Below are 19,741 nucleotides of genomic sequence, written 5' to 3' on the forward strand. Positions count from 1 at the left end.
TTAGGGATAGGAAAAACATATATAAGCAAATGAGCATGATGATGAATTACACAGTTTTGTTAGTTACCTGTAAAATCTTAAAGTTTACATTTTACTTTAGAAGGTTTCTGTTTTCAGTACTTCAGTCCATTTAATTGCTTCTTTTCTATTACTACCCTTCAACATATTAAGATAGATAACAGATATACAAGTTTGGTAATCACTGAACAATAATTACATGTTTTTTCCATGTAGGATATTGGGCAGCCTTCCTATAATTAGTACTCTTGATGAATAACAATTTTAGTCTAATTTTAAAAGCTCCACTATTAATCCCCGGAAACATCCAGTGCTCAAGCACTATGTTTTACTAGATTACAATTTCAGAAAATTATGACAACAAAGTCACTGTCCAGAAGACTAATCTTAAATTACAGACATACTGGTAGTTACTACCTGAAGCATAGCCTGGACCACGTCTGCTGTGCCCTCTGTTTCTGTAGGGTCGACTACCTCGCCCAAGTCCTGGACCATCATCAGTCATATATCCTTTTTCCTTGTCAGTACGATTTGGTGGTGGTCTAGAAGTAGCTCCAATCTGTCGGAGCTGTTCATCGATTTGCAATCTTTCCAAACGCAGTTGGTCTACCTCCTATATAAAATAAACAATTTGTCACATATAATTGCTATTCAATTATTACCCAAGGATGGAAATGTATTAGAAATGTTTTCTAGTTTTTGAAAGTAAACCACAGAGCAACATGCCATGAAAGAGGTTTATATTTGTTGTTTATAAACTCACTCCTGAGAAACAGAGATCAGTAACCTTCAAGTCAACATATTAGAAATATGCAAAATTAGTTGTTGCTAGAAAAGTCCGCAAGGATGCTGCTTTTTCTTTCTGGCCCTAAATATTTCACATTTAAGTTAAGAGTCAAACAACCTGTTCAAAGGTGGAGGAAGCGAGGCACGTGCTTCCTCTAGCTCAGTGGTTCTTATTTTTCCTCTACCAGGCTCCAGAAATATGGGGAGGGCAAGGTAGTCACAAGCAGAAACTCAGAAACCACTTAGATGATTTAAAGATGAGATTATGCATGCTGTTCATCTGATCCTTGCAAAAGGTCAACAGAGAAAGTGCACTGGGAAAAGTTACCTTGGTTGAGTATCATTATCCCAAGAGTCCAAGAATCAGATAGGATACCTGTTTCCTCAAACTTGTTACCACCCACTTAAGATTCTTAAGTAAAACTTTACCATCTTTGGAAACATTAATAGTTAAGTCAGATGGCAGCTATGTAAATGTTATGGATTTAACATTTGCTCCCACACTCTCCTTTTGTGAAGCAACTAGCTGAGAGTTGCAGTCCTGGTGCACCTCTCCTCTGGTCATTGCCAGCCCTGAGTGCTCCTTGTGCTCTGCTGTGGAGTCTAGGCTATTAAGTAGGTATGTAGGCAGAAGTCTCTCTTCCCTCTAATTCCTTTGGTTCTTAAGAGAGTATGCCTTGTGCTGAGGTATTTCTTTTCATGTTCCACCATTTTGTTCAAAGGAAATAGTGAGGAGCACAAAAGAGAACAATTCAGTGATGATTCTTGCACAGGTCAAATCAATTCCATCCTCAAATATTAGCTCAATTGTTTTATCCCACATTTGATCAATTAGCACAGCTTTCTAAAAAAAATTGTAATTTTGTCAAGTTTATGTTGAAGACACTGTTTTTCGATCCTCACTAATATAGTCTATTTGTTCCAAATATTTTATCCAGCACTCAACCTCAAAAAACTAGGACAACTGTTCCCTCCCTGGTTTGGCAGTCTGACACCTTAATAGCACGGTAGGACCTACTGGAGAACGAACGAACGCACGCACACACACAATTTTTGAATCATCTCTACTAGATTTTTAAAATCACCTTTACTAGGAACCCTAAAGGTTCAAGCACTTAAGACCCTTTTTAATTGTTAAATTTCCTTGTCAACTATTACAAAAGCTTTGAAGTAGTGGAATATAATTTTCCTCACCTTTAAATAATTAAGGTGATAATCTAAAAGCACAGTTGCGTTAGTGATGCTGTCCTTGGTTCCCACAAATACAAATGGTACCATTCCCTGAAAAGCAATTACATATTTTGTAAATCCTTGCAAAGATATTTAGACAAATATTACAGTGATCCTAATATTTAATATTAAAGCATGACTACAAAATATATAAAGAACACCCTTCATAATGCCAACACTCAAACTCTAAATTTCAAACACAATTGACCTATCATCTATATTAACAGCAGTAAAAATATAATTACTTACTTGTACCTATAGAAAAATTGGCCTTACAATATTCCACTCATTCAAGGATATAGTAATTTTATCTTGGAAGGGAAAAGTAAATTCAGATCTCATTTTGTCCATTAACAGTCATCACAATAAAGGTGGGCAAGTAAGTTCTGTAGCTGGATAAGTAAATTCTAGACTAAGTTACATTTAGGGAATGTGCATCATAAAGCCACATTTTTAGATCATACTTTCTGAGCCATGTTAAAAAAATCAATTAGCAAAACTTTTCAGCCATCTTATCTTCCCTCAAACTCAACGTAAACAATATTTTTCCATACAGTACCAGCTTCTAGGTGCCTGGTTCTTTTAATCTACAACCTCAGGAAAGAAACCATTTAAGCACTTTAAAACATAAGGCCAATCAATCTGTGCATAAAATAGCACTTGTTTCTCCTGGATCTTATAAAGTAATTTGTAAAGGCAAACGAATAAAAAAATCTTCATTAGGGTGAAGTTAGGACTGCAGGCACACCACCAGTGGTCTGAATGTTCATTACTTTTCAAAAACACCAATAGTTTAAACAATCATTTGTTAGACGCCTCGGAAATTCAATTATGAAGCTGAACACAATAATTCCAACATTTGAAAACATTGACATTTACAGGCAAGTTAAAAACTTAATTCTGTAGTTATAACAACGTAAGTCTCCCATCTTTCCTTGTTTCTTCTATAACTACTTTGTATCGTGTATTACTTTTGGAACAAGGACTGTTCTTCAAGATGGTTGTCCCTATGGGTGGCTCCACTTTAGGTGTCTTGATGCCCTGTGCTTGTAATTGGCTATTTGTGGTAACAGTACCCAGTTGGGCCGCGCACGCACTGTAGCAGTCTCACGCCACACCAAGCGGTTACATAACGGTGCGCAACCAACCATCCCCATTCCTTCTCTAGCTCAGAGAATCGGCCTGAAACTCCGAAGTAGAGGGGAGATGGGAGGGTAGTGAACCTTCTCTTTCTCTTTGAGGAGTGTCCCTGTGGGTGCTCCAGTTTAGGTGACTGTTGAGTAGTGCCTCTCAGTGGAGGGGAGGGGCTTCGGAATTGGTCTACTGATGGTGAATAACACCATAAATCCAAAGTGAGCATCTGATGCTGATTGTTGTTCTAAAGCATAGTGTTTAGTGAAAGTATGGACTGATGCCCAGGTAGCTGCTCTGCAAATGTCAGTGCTAGACCACAGATGCTGCCAGCGGTCTGGTGGAGTGTGTGCAAACTCCCAGTGGAGGTTGTAGATTGTTGTTTTGGTAGCACAAATGGATACATCCAGATAGTCATTTGGATAGTCTCTGTTTTGAGATGATTTGACCCATCAAGCGTGTTTCTGTTATAGAAACAAATAGGCTAGGCGATTTTCTAAATGTTTTTGTTTTCAACGTAGAAAGCTAATGCTCTGAGAACATCCTAAGTGCATAACCAGTGTTGCCTGTATTTTTTCCAAAGCCACATGTGGACAGGAGGGGGGCCTCCCTCTCGTACACATGTGGCTTCGGAAAAAATACAGGTAAGTAAATGGGTTGATTTAAATGAAAGGGGGAGGCAACCATGGATATGAACTTAGGATGTGGTTGCAGGATTACTTTATCCTTTAAAGAATGTTGTATAAGGTAGGTGGTGCCATTAGGGCACCGAATTCTCCCACTCGTCTTGCAGACGTGATGGCAATGCAGAAGGCCACCTTAATGGATAAGTTCAACAAACAACAAGTTGCAAGGGGTTCAACCAGTTTTCCCACGAGTCCACATAGAACAAGGTTGAGGTCCCACGTGGGTGGTAAGGTTTCTTAGTGTGGGATAAGTTTTTTTCAATGCCTTTAAGGAAGCATTTGTTGGGTGGCCAAATAATGATCCCGTCCACCTTGCTGTAGAAGGAGGTAATAGCAGCCAAGTGTACTATGATGGAGCTTGTGGATAGCCCCAATTTTTTAAGTCCTAATAAAGAGTCAAGGATCCTCGGTAGGGGGGACGACTGTGGTAAGATCTGTTTGTCTTGGCACCAGGTGCAGAATTGTTTCCACTTTCTTGTGCTTAGTTTTCGACTGTTCATTAATATATCTTTTACTTCCTCAGAACAGGCCCTGTCGACTAGGAATGTAAATACCATTTAAAAAGTTAACTGTTTAAACAATTAAAAATATTTCATTTAAATGGTTAACTGCTTAAAGGGCCAGCCAGGCCTGGTGTCGGTCTGGCTGGCATGGCTGGGGCCGAGTGGCGTGGTTGAAGCTACTCTGGCTGGCGTGGGGGCCACTGGGGCCAGTCAGCTGGCCCAGGGGTTAACTGGTAAGACTAATGCTTACCGGTTAACTAGTTAACATTACATCCCTACTCTCGACCCCAGTCAGCCATGGAGTAACCAGGCCTTGAGGTGGAGTACTGGAAGGGTGGGGTGACGGACGTGTCCTGCATCCTGTGATAGGTGAGGTGAGGTTCGAGGCAGTTTCACTGCCATCTGACGCAGGTATGGGAACCGTGTTTGTCTGGGTCATGTGGGCGCAATGAGAATGACCCTGGACATGTCCTGCCTGAACCCTGTTTGAGGCTAAGGCTGTATGCCTGCTGGAGAGACCGGGGAAGTAGAAGGGGAAAAAAATTCTTTCCCCCCCAAATGAAATTAGAGTAGGGCAAGGGGATAGGGAAGCTAACTACAACTAAACATACATTACCACTGTGAATTATCTATTATAATTTTTTTCTGAAGGAGGAAAGGGTGCTGCTGATAGCTGCGACTCAAGTCCAAGGCGGTAGAGAAGGAACTGGGGGGCGGTTGGCTGCGCACCGCTATGTAACCGCTTGGCACGTGTGCGAGATTGCTAAGCATGTGCACAGCCCAACCAGGCACTGCTACCACAAATGTCCGATTACGAGCACAGGATGTCAAGACACCTAAATGGAGCACCCACACAGACACTCCTCAAAGAACAACAGATATTCATGGGGAGGTAGTATGCTATTTATCTAAACAGAAGTATTCTTTTTCATGTGGAATGTGTGCAACAAAGTAGTACAGAGCTGGCAGAGCAAGTCTGATTAAAATAAAATGATTCTAATTTTGGTGGTCACTGTTAAATTGAAGTTATGATTAGATAAGTAACTGGAGATTACGATTTTCTCATCACATCACCGGGGGCAGAGTTAAAACTAAGTACACTATCTGTGAATTCTCTTTTCATACGTTTAGGTTTCTTGTAAATTTCATTTTAGCTATGGATGCATGAGTGTACACATTTTATGCAGAAGTGAGAATCCCCCTTCTCACTCCCAGGCTCTCTGCAAAATGCAGGAAGAGAAACATTCTGGCTTCTTCTGCTTTCCAACCTTGTATTTGGAGGCACTGGTGAAATAATTCAAAGGCTTCTGATAAACCATAGCAAGGCTAATAAAAATGTTAACTTACATAAAATAAAGTGACAAGTAATCTTTGACTTAGCGGAGATATTTTCTTCTATGGGCCACGGACCCTCAGCTATAAAAAAAAAAGCTTTTCTTTGGAATAGAATTAATAATCTGATTCTGTCCTTAGTAATACATAAATGAGGGACCGCCAGTCTGGAGCACATAACCCAATAAGTACTCCCAGTCTGTGCCAGCACCAATGGGCCCATTGTGAAAAAACTGCCGAATTAAGTTCAAGACCTTACAAATATTTAAAGGATAGACAACCAATACAGAGGTTCTGTTACTGTAACTGAGTCATTCCCTTCTACGGCAGACAAGAAAGGTGTCTAGTTGTACTGTTGCAGTTGTTAGACACATGCTGCTATAATAAAGGGTTACCTTTTTGCAGGAGTGTCATCTCTCCCAGAAATCCAAATAAAAACTTGCAGAGACTCCATCACAAAAAATTTAGCTGATTGAAGTCATGAAGACAGGCCTCAAGACCAATGGCTTGTAATGTAAATACTAGCATGGGTATAATCAGTGCAGAATCCCAGCACATTCACAAGGAATTTTAAACAGTGGAAACTACTCACTTGTGAAGAAGAACCTTAAAAGATTACTCAGGACATAAAAGCAAGCTATGAAGCTTGTTTAAAACCCCCCTAGTTTACTGAAAATGAGTAATTTCCAAAGAATTTAAGGATGATTTCAGTTCAAATACTCTTGATTTAGGGAGATGGGTTTCCAGGGGAGTCACCTGGATAGGTAGATAGATAATAGGTGAAACAAAGCTTAGCAATTAGAAAGCCTTAGAAACCAAAGCTAATGCCTGCATGCTGTGTGTGTGTGTGTGTGTGTGTGTGTGTGTGTGTGTGTGTGTGTGTGTGTGTGTGTGTGTTATCATTAACAGGTTGGAAGGAGAGGCAAGTTCATACATAATCTGTCATCGGTTTTATCAGTTTGGTAACTACTTTTAACTTACATGCCCATCACATCAGATGGGTACATTTATTTAAATCCAAATAATTAAAAACAAAACTAATAAGTTTAATTTGTTATCCTATCACCCCTATGCTCTGATCTAGTACCATCCTCAGAAATCCTCAAACCACAAAAACAGATGATTCAACTTGACTCTCTTAGTATCTGGAATATTTTCAAGTCTGATTATATTTAACTCTCAAATATACTGCACTGCCATTCTGGTTGCCCAGTACTTGATACTACATAGCAAAATATAACAATTGACTTAAAATTGCATTAAAGATAATAAAAACTGCCAGTTGTGGCTTTCGGCAGTGTATCTCTCTACCTGTACTGGCCTTTAACTTTTATTAAGTAGAAGAACTGGAATCCTTTCAAACTTCTGTTTCAACTGATACATATAAAGCTGTCACAACAGGAAGACAAGTATTTACTCACACAGGGTACCAGACCAATTTTAGTCTCTTAAATTGACTTAGATTTTTTTTTTAATTAACCGAACCTTGCTTCTGTATTCTAGGAAGAAACTCCACATCCTATCTTTGACATCAGTGAAGGATTCTGCAGCGGGCAGACTTAAACGTACATTATTTTGTCCTGGTATTTTAGGGAGGACTACAAACTGTATGTAATCATATACCATGTATGTACTACAATAAGACACCTACAACATAACTACTTCAAAACAAGACCTGTGGCTCTTGTTTATATAATCATAGGAGTTATAAAATGTTGTCAAGTAATTTGTGAACATCATTTTGGAATCACCGTAAGAATGAGAACCCAAAATTGCTTTTAAAGGTTTTAAAAATGAACTGAAAATGCTACCCTACAAAATATAAATAAAAGCTATGGTATCCAAAATCTAATCAAGTATGCATTACGCAACATTACAAACAGTTTAAAAACAAGAGAGCTTAGAAGATTAAATGATTCTTACCTGCCTAGATTTGATCTCAGGTTTCTGTGTTTCCCCTGTTACAGTTGATGACACAACTAACACCTAAAGCAGTGTAAGGAATGCAAGTGTTAGTGATGTCGTTATCTATAAACAGGAGATACACAGAACTCTGAACTCAGGACTTGGCAGGTAAAAGCCTTTCAATTCACCTTTAACAGCTGTATTTTGGATTTGAAAATCATATGCAAATAAGCTTTTACAAGCTAAAAATGTACTAAATGTACTGATGTACTATATGTGGTCATAGCTACTCTCTTGCTTGAATTTTGCAGCTCCAATGGGACCTTATTTTTATATTTTATGCATCAGCCACACAAGAATGCCATTAAAGTTAAGGATGGAATTTTAGCTTGGAATAAAATATTGACCCTTTTTATTTATCCAAACAGTCCAAAACTTCACACTATAAGAAGATTGATTTTGTTACCAGAAGTAAAATGTGAAATATATATAAAATTTAAAATTACAAGTGGAACTTTTAATTCTAAATGCTGGAGGTGGCTATCTTGGGTTGCAGTCAGATGAAAAACTGAGACTGCATTTAAATATTTTCATTCCATTAAATAGTTGTTCAAGCACTATTAAAAGCAGGTTAGAAATTGGGCTACTGTTTCTTCTGTAACAATTTTGCTGTGCTAGTGTCAGAACTGGCTCAACTTTTCAGTAAGAATGTTCAAATTAAAAAAAAAAGAAAAAGAAAATACATTTTACATCTTATTCTTGGTAGTAAAGGTTCCTTACTTGGTAAATTTTTAGATCCTAGGTAAATAAATGAGGGTTTAAACTTTTTTAAAAAAATTAACTATGCTTTTACTTTTGAAATTTGGGATGAAATCTTCATATTTTTTAAATATGGGTATTTTTGTGGTATAAATTTCCTTTGCCTGCCACCCCCTCTTCCCCAAAAGTCCAATTTTCAAGTTATGCAGTTCAAGGCTTCATTGAGACCCTATATCAGGTCAAAAGTCTATTTTAAATGTAAACAGAGTTTTATGCATTCTTCTTATAGCAGATCTGGCATACACCACTATACCAACTGTCCAAACATTTTTAAAAAATACAGATTAATACATACCCTAGCTATTGTGAGCTCATAATCTAATACCTGCAGTAAGGCATTTATAATGAAAGTGCAACCAGACTTAACTAATGCATCAAAAATATTAATATAAAAATGAGAATTGTGAAGAAGTTCAAGATAACAAATTTAAAGCAAATTACTGAGTGTGAAAATAAGTTTATATATATATTTCTGGGATATCATTACACTGTGAAACCAGTATTAATGCTTCTAACAGAAATAAAGAATGTATACATCACCAACTTAAAAGACTTGGACAAAGGGTTATCAATAGTGATATGTCATAAAAACCTGGGCCAATATGTGAAAATTTCCTTTTCAACTCCAGTGAGGAAAAATAAGCCCCATCAGAAAAAAAAAAAACACATTAATTGTACTCTCTTACCACCAAGAACTTATTTTACTGCTGGATATAGTAACATCACCACCAATTAACACAGACACAGAACACATTTACTATAAACATACCTCTTCTTGTGGAATATTTTTATCGTTTTCAGCTTCAATTCTCACTCTCACAACACCCGATTTGTCCACTATCTCCTGAATCAGTTTTCCATTTTTTCCTATTACTTTTCCTACAGAAAGAATATACAGAACATTCTACCTTTAGGCTTCTTCCCCAAAAATCTGAAAATATTACTATACAGTAATTTAGTAGTAGAATTCAATAACAATACAAAGGACTTGCCAACACTGATCTAACAGTTTATAACCAAGATTTAGTCAATGAGCCATGAACTAAAATGTCTACGTAACCTAACGTATACATTTTGGTAACCACTCCAAAGTAGCCATATCATCCTATAGGTAAATAGTATTTAATTAAGCAAGTTTAAAATATTTAGATAGGCGTATTTGATAAACAAAAAAACTAGGAAAACTAAGAACAAAGGAAATTCAATCACAAAAAACTAAATTTGTGTAATATGAATATTTAGTCTTAATGCTACATATCTTAGTCAAAGTGAAAGTTCACGCTGTTTTAGATTCTCACTCTTCTTGCTTTTGTGGGCTTAATTTAGAAATTTAAAATTGCATACAAATATATTCTGGGGCTGAATGCAAATTTTCTCCTTTTACAGTACTACAAGTTTACCAATGACAAAAGTGGTTAAACAAGCAAAGAGCAAAGCAAATTTGATTTGCTAGGTCTTCAAAATTTCGGTCAGTATTACGTTATTTTTTTATATCAGAGAGGAAGTTCAGATGGCAAGACTGATCAAATCCTCAGAAGCAAGTTTAGTTTTGATATATATGTTTGGCAAGATATTTCTGTCTATAATCAGAAAGTAATTTTTTAAAAGAGCTGGAAAGAACTATTCAGAATTAGTCTTACACAAAAGCTTTATAACCAAAAATGTGTATCTCAAATAGACTGGAGGAATAGAAATTTATCCAAGGAAACAGAAGTTTTAATTTGAGAATACTTAAAGCTAATTAAAAAACAAACAATGGAAAAAAATCACTTAATGCTGCTCTTAATAACTAAAATAAGAAACTAAATATCCAAAGGCAGGCTAGTGCTGCGGTTTTATAAAAGTAATTAACAAGTTACCTACTGTTAGCCAGAATATTTAAAATTTTAATTAAAAAAAGATTAATGCAAATGAGATAGTGTGTGTAACAAACAAAGAAGATGAGAACCTTTATCATAAACCAGCCTAAGAATTTAACTCTGTTTGTTAAATATTTTTAAAACTCGTGTGTTGAATGTAAGGGCAAAAAATAGCCAATCCAAGACAATTATTTATTTGTATTGCTGGTCTGATTTTATCCAGCAAGAACAAAGTGATTAAAACCCACTTTTAATCACACAGGACACGGTTCATATCTTACAACATAATGGAAGTTTTGCTAATATTTTCTTAAATTCCTAGATATTAACCAGGGCCAGGTTTTTACGTTACATGCAAGTTATACATCGATTTTTATTTTAATTTGGCCCAAGTATTACTTATAAGTAATGATAATTTTAGGCTGATTTTCATATTTTCCATTTTAATTTGAAAATATTCAGAGAAAGCTTGACACAAGTATTGCTAATTTGTTCTTCTTGACCACGATGATTGCTCTAGGCCCATTACTAGCAAAGCTGAGTCAAAAGCTGCTTTTGAATACTTTAATAATTTATTTCATCTGTTGTAAATGTTAGCAAGTTACCGGTAAACATAATAAATGCATATGAAGAGAGCTACAAAAAAATCTTATTGGACATTTACAAATTTCCAAACACTATAAGAAACTAAGTAATTCAAAATGCAACTGCTTATTTCAACAACTAATAAAATGCTAATCTTCCCCCTTCTCTAAAACTTATATATTATTAATCAGTATGAAATATAGACTCGCGTGCTCAAATGGAATCTATGCTTCAGTCTTTAGAATTCATGTAGTCCTTAAGCAGGCAGTGTGTTTTCATATGGACTTAAACTCTTAAGAAATAACAGTTACTATAAAAAACTCATTTTAAAATTCAATTTATAGTCTAAACAAAAGTTACAAAAATATTACTACATATAATTATATTTTAAAAATAATTTAAGTGCGGACAGCAGATTTTAACCGAGACAGAAAATTTAGTTTTCTGTCACGCTATGGGTAAACTAAGTGTGTACTTTGAAAGAGAAAAAAAAAAGGAGTGCTAGTGTTCCTCCAAATATTACTTATTTTGGATATATATTAATAGGTACATTAACAAATGTATATTCTTTCTGTGGGATCTAGGTCAAGAAACAAGACATGAAGTAAAAAAGATTGCTCAAATATAAAATGTAGTTTATTTTTAAAATATTTTTATTTTTAAAGTCCTGAACACATGGAGCAGGAATCAATTAAAAATCCAAATTAAATTCAGTCAATCAGTCTACCCCTTCTGCTTATCATCAGTGTGAACTACAGTTGCGAGAAATTCACAGTAACATTTATTCAATCAATTAAACAGATGAGTAACATCCTGGTACTTGTCTAAAAGCTCATACAATTCAGACCATGCCACTTCAGTATTGCTTCCAAAATCTGCTCAACATGCATTGAAGATGTCTGCCTTTACAAAGATTGGTGCACATATGTATCTCCAAAAACATATACACTTGTTATCCGTTATTTAAACTCATTCCAGCTAGCAAGCAAACCTAGATGACATTTTTCTGTTGATTTACAGCCATGGATATTGCTGAATTATTTTCAATAAGCTATTTCTTAACTGGGGGTTGATCCATGTTTTAGAGTCTTAACACTTTTTATTGGAAAACTGCTATTAGATGGTATCTGGATCTTTTCCTAGTTCCACTGCTGTCCCTATATAAAAGCTTCACAGGTAAAGGGCAATAGAAAAGATAAATGTAGCAGGAAATTTTGTGAAAAAGCCCGATAGCTTGTTGTATAGCAGAAGCCATATTTCTCAACATCGTTCAGGAAATTCATGTATATCCTTGACAATATAGAAACCAACCTACTTTTTTCACCTTTTTTCTAGTTGGAAAGCTCCTTTTTGGTTCAGAATACCAAAACAAGTGACAAGGAATATTAAAGTAACTGAATGGGTAATTGTAAACAAAGACTGTCTGCTAAATACAAATCTACAAAAAGGTCTGTTTTCTCTATACAATGGATTTTCACAATTGCAATCAAAAAGTGATTGTGGGAGAGTCATATTCCCTGGTGACTCATTTGATTGTTTAAGTCAAGGTTTCTCAACTTAATTTCTAGTAAACTTATGTACACTGAGGGCAAGTGAATCAGGATTCAGTTTCTTAGCAAAACCAATATATTTTAATAAAACTTTCCACAAGATTCTGTAGGGAGCTGAAAACTTCTATGCAATAAGAGTAACCAAAACCCAATCACAAAACAAAAGAACAAGCATCTCCAAAATGTTAGACTGTCCTCCTTGTATTGTTTCTAAAAGTTAAAACAATTCTCAACTAATGTTTTTCTACCATTTCAGAGCTAAACTCCAAAACTGACATACCTACTAAGTTTCTTGGGACTTGTATAACATCTTCAGCAAATTCAAGGTAGCTTCTTGCCTTTTTCACTGCATCTTGATCCTAAAAAATAGAAAAAAAACATAAAAGGGGTTCAGTGTTTTCCAAGAGCATGTTAGTTTTATTAAATTGTATTATTTGTCTGGAAGCTTACCTCTCCATAAATATGGAATGTGCAGGTGTCTTCATCAAGATCAATAGCAGTCACACCAGGTACTTTTCTGGCTTGTTGAATATTAGCACCATGAGTGCCAATGGCCAGACCCATTAGGTCTTCACGTACCACAAACTGTTCATGAAATCGTGATGCAAGCTGCCTTGAGCTCTAAAGAAAGAATGCATTCCCAGTTAACTTTGATTTTTTAAAAAGTATAGCAGTTTACATTGATTTAGGTAACCAGATACATATCTAGGCTACCTTCCTATTTTCCACATCAGTTAATTTCTGAAGTTCAAGGAGAAACTGCCAAACATGTACAATTAAAAAAAAAACCAGACAAACTGACAGAAGCCTTCACCAAATTTTGAGCTAAGAAGGGTAGGGACAGTAATCCCAAAGGTAAGGAGAAGAAGAAAAATTACAGTTAAGTCTTCTTTTCTCCAAAAATACACATCTCTGCATGTATAATAATCCTAAAATAAATCTAGATACTAGTAGTATTAGAAATACTTTTTACCACTATATATATATTTGAAGTTGCCTCATAAATGGTTTGCATCTATCAAATGTGTCATTCAGTGGTAAAAAGTGGAATCTTTTTGCTTAATGTGTCATTTTCGGATCCAGGTAAGAAATCAGATAGTGTGTTTTTACAAGATAGTAAAGTTGAAAGATCCAAAAAAAACCAAAACACAGAAAAAGTGCCCTCGTGAAAATCTGAGAAAAAAAATGGTAATTGCTCAAACAGTCCCTAGCTTCAAAGTTACGACCATGACAAAATAAACTGTATGAATACATACTGTCCACAAACAGCAAAAATGAAGAATCAATTTCTATGTAAGACAATGCAAAAATAGATGAGTTTGCAGAAGTGAACAAGAGTTTGACAGATGACAAAAGCCCTAGGGATTTTGGTACAGTAATCATTGGGACTGTCAAGCGATTAAAAAAAATTAATCGCACTGTTAATAGAATACCATTTATTTAAATATTTTTGGATATTTTCTACATTTTCAAATATACGAATTTCAATTACAACACAGAATACAAAGTGTACAGTGCTCACTTGATATTTATTTTTGATTACAAGTGTTTGCACTGTAAAAAGACAAAAGAAATAGTATTTTCAGTTCACCTAATACAAGTATTGTAATGCAATCTTTATCATGAAAGTTGAACTTACAAATATAGAATTATGTACAAAAATACTGCATTCAAAAATAAAACAATGTAAAATTTTAGAGTTTGCAAGTCCAGTCAGTCCTACTTCTTGTTCAGCCAATCACTTGGACAAACAAGTTTGTTTACATTTGCAGGAGATAATGCTGCCCGCTTCTTGTTTATGTCACCTGAAAGTGAGAACAGGCATTCTCATGGCACTGTTAGCCAGCGTCACAAGATATTTACGTGCCATATGCTCATGCTTCAACCACCATTCCAGGGGACATGCGTCCATGTTGATGATGGGTTCTGCTCAAAAACCGTTCAAAGCAGTGCGGACCAATGCATATTCATTTTCATTATCTAATCAGATGCCAACAGCAGAAGGCTGATTTTCTTTTTTGGTGGTTCAGATTGTGTAGTTTCTGCATCGGAGTGTTACTCTTTTAAGACTTCTGAAAGCATGCTCCCTACGTCGTTCGTCTCAGATTTTGGAAACCACTTCAGATTCTTAAATCTTGGGTACAGTGCTGTAGTTATCTTTACAAATCTCACATTGGTACCTTCTTTGTGTTTTGTCAAATCTTCAGTGAAAGTGTTCTTAAAATGAACAACATGTGCTCAGTCATCATCCGAGACTGTTGTAAGATGAAATATATGGCAGAATGCAGGTAAAACAGAGCAGGGGACATACAGTTCTTCCCCACGCAGTTCAGTCACAAATTTAATTAACACATTTTTTTTTTAAATAAGCGTCATCAGCATGGAAGCATATCTTCTGGAATGGTGGCCAAAGCATGAAGGGGCATACGAATGTTTAGCATATCTGGGACGTAAATATCTTGCAATCCTGGCTACGAAAGTGCCATGCAAATGCCTGATCTCACTTTCTGGTGACATTGTAAATAAGAAGAGAGCAGCATTCTCTCCCGTAAATGTAAACAAACTTGTTTGTCTTAGCGATTGGCCGAAGAAGTAGGACTGAGTGGACTTGTAGCCTCTGAAATTTTACACTGTTTTGTTTCTGAGTGCAGTTATGTAACAAACAAAAAAAAAACCCTACATTTTTAAGTTGCACTTTCAGGACAAAGATTGCTGTGTAGTACTTGCATGAGGTGAACTGAAAATTACTATTTCTTCTCTATCATTTTTACAGTGCAAATATTTGTAATTAAAATATACATTCTGATTTCAATTACAACACAGAATACAAGATAAATATGCAAGTGTAGAAAAACATCCAAAATATTTAATTAATTTCAATTGGTAGTCTCTTGTTTAACAGTGCAATTAAAATTGCAATTAATTTTTTTTAGTTAATCGCGTGAGTTAACTGTGATTAATCGACAGCCCTAGTAATCACCCCTAGCACTTCCACAGATAAAGAAAGTCCAAACTCAGAGTAAAGAGCTGAGAGGTGCAATAGAGAATGTGAATAGCTTTATTCTGACAATCATGTACCATTAACAAGATAAAATGTGCACCCTGTCTCAGCAGGGCAGTAATAATGATTCTGTAGGCCAAATTGGGCCTTCAGTTACACCTGTGCAGTGCAAGTGTCTTCAGTTAACTACTGTTACATCTTTGCATGTCCCATTAGTTTTAAATGCAGCTATACAGGCGTAACTATTGGCATAAAATGGTCTGCAGATTTTTATTTTTTTAACTGGAGATTTTGCAGAAAGAAAAACTAAAAATCAACTTTCAGATCTGAAGGCAAGTTTGCAGAACTGGGACTCAGGAAAACACAATTTCTACTGATAGTAAATTGGCTTTTTGATCTCTTGCGGTTCACTGAATTAGTCATATTAGCATATGATGGATCTTTAAGACAAATACAAAACAAATGAAACAATTCTTCTTCTTTATACATCACAGTTTATTTTGAGTTACTACCATGTTAATGGAAGTGTACATGATAAGTAGCAATCCACAATACAAAACAAAAATAAATTTCCATGATAAAACTGTTTTAAGTAAGCACTGCCAAGAGATAGGATATTTATACTGGCAAAAAAAAAAAAAATATGCATGGAAGAAGGTACATTCTGGTCACTTTAAATCATTTAAGCCATTTTAAAAAATAAACTGTTGATAGATATCACAGCCAAGTTTCATCCCACTATACTACAACTATAGATTTATCCCACTATTATAGTGGATTCTCAACTGTTTTCCACCCAGGACCCCAAATCCATTCATGGTTTCTTGTCAGGATTCACTGAAATTCGCCAATCCTTTGCGGTTGCAAAGAGCTTCAGAACTGAAGTAACAGCATGAGCCAATGGCTGGTTTTGAGTGGAAGCTGAAAGATGACAGTGATAGCTGGTGTGTGTAAGGAGGAGGGAGAATTAAGTTTAGGAATGAAGTGTTTCTGCTTCCTACCCATACAGTTATTAGCTCTGGGGAAGTAACACGTCAAGAGGCTGTGTTCTGAAGCACCACTTCCCCAGCACCTCACATTGCATGGGCAGGGGACAGAGAAAAAGAATGGAGCAGGGGGGCTGTAGTTGGCGTCAGGAAAGGTCAGCAGGACAGCGGGAGTTGAGTTGCTCTTTTCCTAACTCATGGCTTGGTGCTAGCGCTGTCAAAATTGTACTACTCTTAGGGCTGGTCTATGCTTGGGGGGGGGGGGGGGGGGGGGGGAGAGGGGGGGGGAAATCGATCTAAGATACGCAACTTCAGCTACGCTAATAGCGTAGCTGAAGTCGAAGTATCTAAGATCGAATTACCTGGGGTCCACACGGCACAGGATCGACGGCCGCGGCTTCCCCGTCGGCTGCGCTACCGCCGCTCGCTTTGGTGGAGTTCCGGAGTCGACGGTGAGCGCATTCAGGGATCGATATATCGCGTCTTAACGAGACGCGATATATCGATCCCGGATAAATCGATTGCTACCCGCCGATATGGTAGTGAAGACGTACCCTTAGTTTCTCAACCTGTGGGATGTAACCCAACAGGAACATTCATGTAATTCACTTGTCAGTTGAATTCCGTGAGTTGTGAAGTCCTGCACTATAATATGTTTCATGAGTTTCTTCTCACTTTAAGCTAAAATGAGAAATTAAAACCTCTGAAAATATAGGCTCCAATACAATAGAACAGAGGTGCCATTTGCCAATATGAAATTTTAAATAGTAATAATGATCATGATAACAAATAAGTTCTTGTCAGTTCTCAAAATTCTTTACAAATGTGGGTATGAGCTTTGATTTACACTTAGGAAAGTAAGAAAATTTACTTTACAACGAAATAAGTATTTGCTTGCCCACTCTTTTCCCATGTACAAACACAAGTAAGCTTCCAGACACTCAAAACATTCTTAAATCATAATATAGTATGTCATATATTTGTTGTATGATGATTTGTGAATGGTGTATCTACTGACTATAAATACTATACCCTTTGCTCTGCCTTCCTTCATTTTCTTCTCCAATTCATTGTTGTGCTCTCTTTTATGCCACACTCTAAAGCCCTTCATATTCCAGAGTTCCTGGCTCCCACCCTCAACATTTTAAAACCCCATGTGGAAACCTGTTTTTTCTCTGAGGGCTTCAAACACTAACCCACATCAATGCCATGCTATAGCCACTCCCATCTATATTTAAAAACAAACGTTCTAAATTATCACAAATCTCTGGATTCCCCAGCATAGTGTTCTCAAATCTTGGCATTTTAGGGTCCAATGCTATGAAGCAATTATTCACTCCTACACATACCCCTGCTGACTCCAGTGGGACTGGATACCACATTAGACCCTTAAATTGTAATCCCTCTGTCAGGGACTACATCTCTATCTGCACCTGGTACAACACTGAGAATACTGGTAGTACTTAATTATACCACCACCCAGGTAAAAAACTCCTGCCAGTTATAAATGCACAAGTGTTTTCAGTACAGTATTCGGGTTATCTGACGGAGAAACAGATAACATACCTCTAGCTGTTTACTAGCTTCTTCATTCCTCAATATCAGAGATAACTTGGTGCGAAGACTTCGAAAGTGCATATCAATCAACATATTTGCTCGCTTTGTTGTTACTTCATTGATGGACTACGTTATTGATAAAAAAACAAAATAGTTGATTAATCCACTGTTCAAACAAACCCTTACAATAGGTAGTTAGGGAAATAGTACTTACCAAAATGATAAGCTGATAGTTTTCAGAATCATATATTACAGAAAATGCTCCAACTGCCTTTTTGAAGTCTTTATGTGCAGACTCTTTGGCACACCTAAGAATAAAAATGTTACATATTTACAGAATGTTTATTTGATGCATTTGTGGCTCAACCATAAAACGTATCATCTTTCAAACTATTAATGGTAAAATATTTTCTTTGTAGAACACAAGGGTAGTTCTGTAGGAATGCTAAGTTAATATCTGAAAACTATCATTCTACTGGCATGAGTAGATATGGCAACCAGAGTTAGCATCTTTATAGGAAAGATGTAAATAAAAAGCTAGTTCAAATCTGCTGTGTGAAGAATCTAAACTTAAAGATACTCCTTTCTTCTGTAAAGGATGTAGACAATCTTTGGGGGAGGGGAGGTGGAAAACAAGGGGGGGAAGGCAAAGCTTCCTTCCGAATTCAAATATAGAAAATAGTAAAAGGAGATATTCCAGTTGTCTTTCCAGACGTGCATGTATGTGTAATTTATGAAGATGCTAAGCAAGATTAAAAGATTAGTATTCCTCGTATTTTTTGGTCTTCACAAGTGTGGGTATGTGCACACTAAACTTGTTTAAAGGATAATATATTTCTATTAAATGAACATTACTGATAATTGATGGTAGAAATATAATTGATTATTTAAAGAAAAAATTAAGGAACTATTATTAATTCTATCGGGTATAGTAGATTTAAGACTACATACTTTGGATCCAATTCAGTCACATATCAATAAAGGCTTCCAACACAATGACTCATGACAACCATCAGAAAGTGTCATTAGAACCTTGAAATGTACGTCATTTCTTTGGTCTTATGTAAAATATATTTTTCTTCTGCATTTCTGAATGTTAAGTTTTGTCATTTACATTTTAATTATATCTGGCTACATGTCCATATTTCTGTGATAACCACCACATTTAATTTTGAACAATTTATCACTTGGGAAGAGGAGGATAGTTTTCACTAGATTCCTCTCACCACCTACTGTATTGATATAAGCAAACGCTGAATTCTTCATCAAGTGATTCAGGAGGGTTCTCTTCATAAAATAATCTAAGATAAGTGGTGGTATCTTATATAAATAATGGTTGAATAGTAAGATTTTTTTTCACCCATTTTTCCCATAACCAAGCTTTATAGTCTTAGCTTTGTACTTCAGAAAAATATTTACTAAACTTTATCTAAACTATATTAAATACAGTTATTCTGCATTTGATTGACCAGTTGAATTTTCAATTAAATTTAATAAAACAGAGAGCTTCAAGTAAGGAACTATTTCAGTAGAAGCGCTCAGGTTAAAATGTCAAAAGTTTATGATTCACCAGAAATCTGAGATGAAATTATTTCCATGTAATTCATTGTAGCTCATATGTTGTTCCTGCACATGATAGATTCATCTAACATTGCTTTCAAAAAGTGAAATGATGAGCTTTTTAGAAGAAAAAACATTAAGATCTTATCTTTTTAAAAGACTTGTTTAATCTTAAATACTTAAATAAATAAATAAATAAATAAAAGACCCTGAGCTGTCTTTTTTTTAAATGT

The 19,741-nt window shown here is 35.9% G+C and overlaps 1 protein-coding gene and 1 long non-coding RNA gene across 8 annotated transcripts in view; one reads left to right on the top strand and one right to left on the bottom strand.

The window, feature by feature from the left end:
* Positions 1-19,741, top strand: part of LOC135973464 (uncharacterized) — a 41,986-nt gene that overhangs the window by 13,608 nt on the left and 8,637 nt on the right. The window lies entirely within an intron of this gene.
* FMR1 (fragile X messenger ribonucleoprotein 1) overlaps positions 1-19,741 on the bottom strand; it is a 48,339-nt gene that overhangs the window by 12,559 nt on the left and 16,039 nt on the right. For 4 of the 7 annotated variants that reach the window (XM_005299010.5, XM_005299008.5, XM_008169061.4 and 1 more), the window contains exons 6-13: positions 18,163-18,256; positions 17,958-18,074; positions 12,855-13,025; positions 12,685-12,763; positions 9,180-9,289; positions 7,610-7,672; positions 1,999-2,085; positions 436-631 (exon numbers count right to left, since the gene is read on the bottom strand). In XM_005299010.5, coding sequence (XP_005299067.1) covers positions 436-631; positions 1,999-2,085; positions 7,610-7,672; positions 9,180-9,289; positions 12,685-12,763; positions 12,855-13,025; positions 17,958-18,074; positions 18,163-18,256 — 917 coding nt within the window. The remainder of the gene's footprint in view (positions 1-435; positions 632-1,998; positions 2,086-7,609; positions 7,673-9,179; positions 9,290-12,684; positions 12,764-12,854; positions 13,026-17,957; positions 18,075-18,162; positions 18,257-19,741) is intronic. The other 3 variants (XM_065556709.1, XM_005299009.5, XM_065556708.1) reach the window with 1 other exon arrangement.

The sequence above is a fragment of the Chrysemys picta genome, chromosome 9, assembly GCF_011386835.1.
Source record: "Chrysemys picta bellii isolate R12L10 chromosome 9, ASM1138683v2, whole genome shotgun sequence".
Lineage (NCBI taxonomy): Eukaryota > Metazoa > Chordata > Testudines > Emydidae > Chrysemys > Chrysemys picta.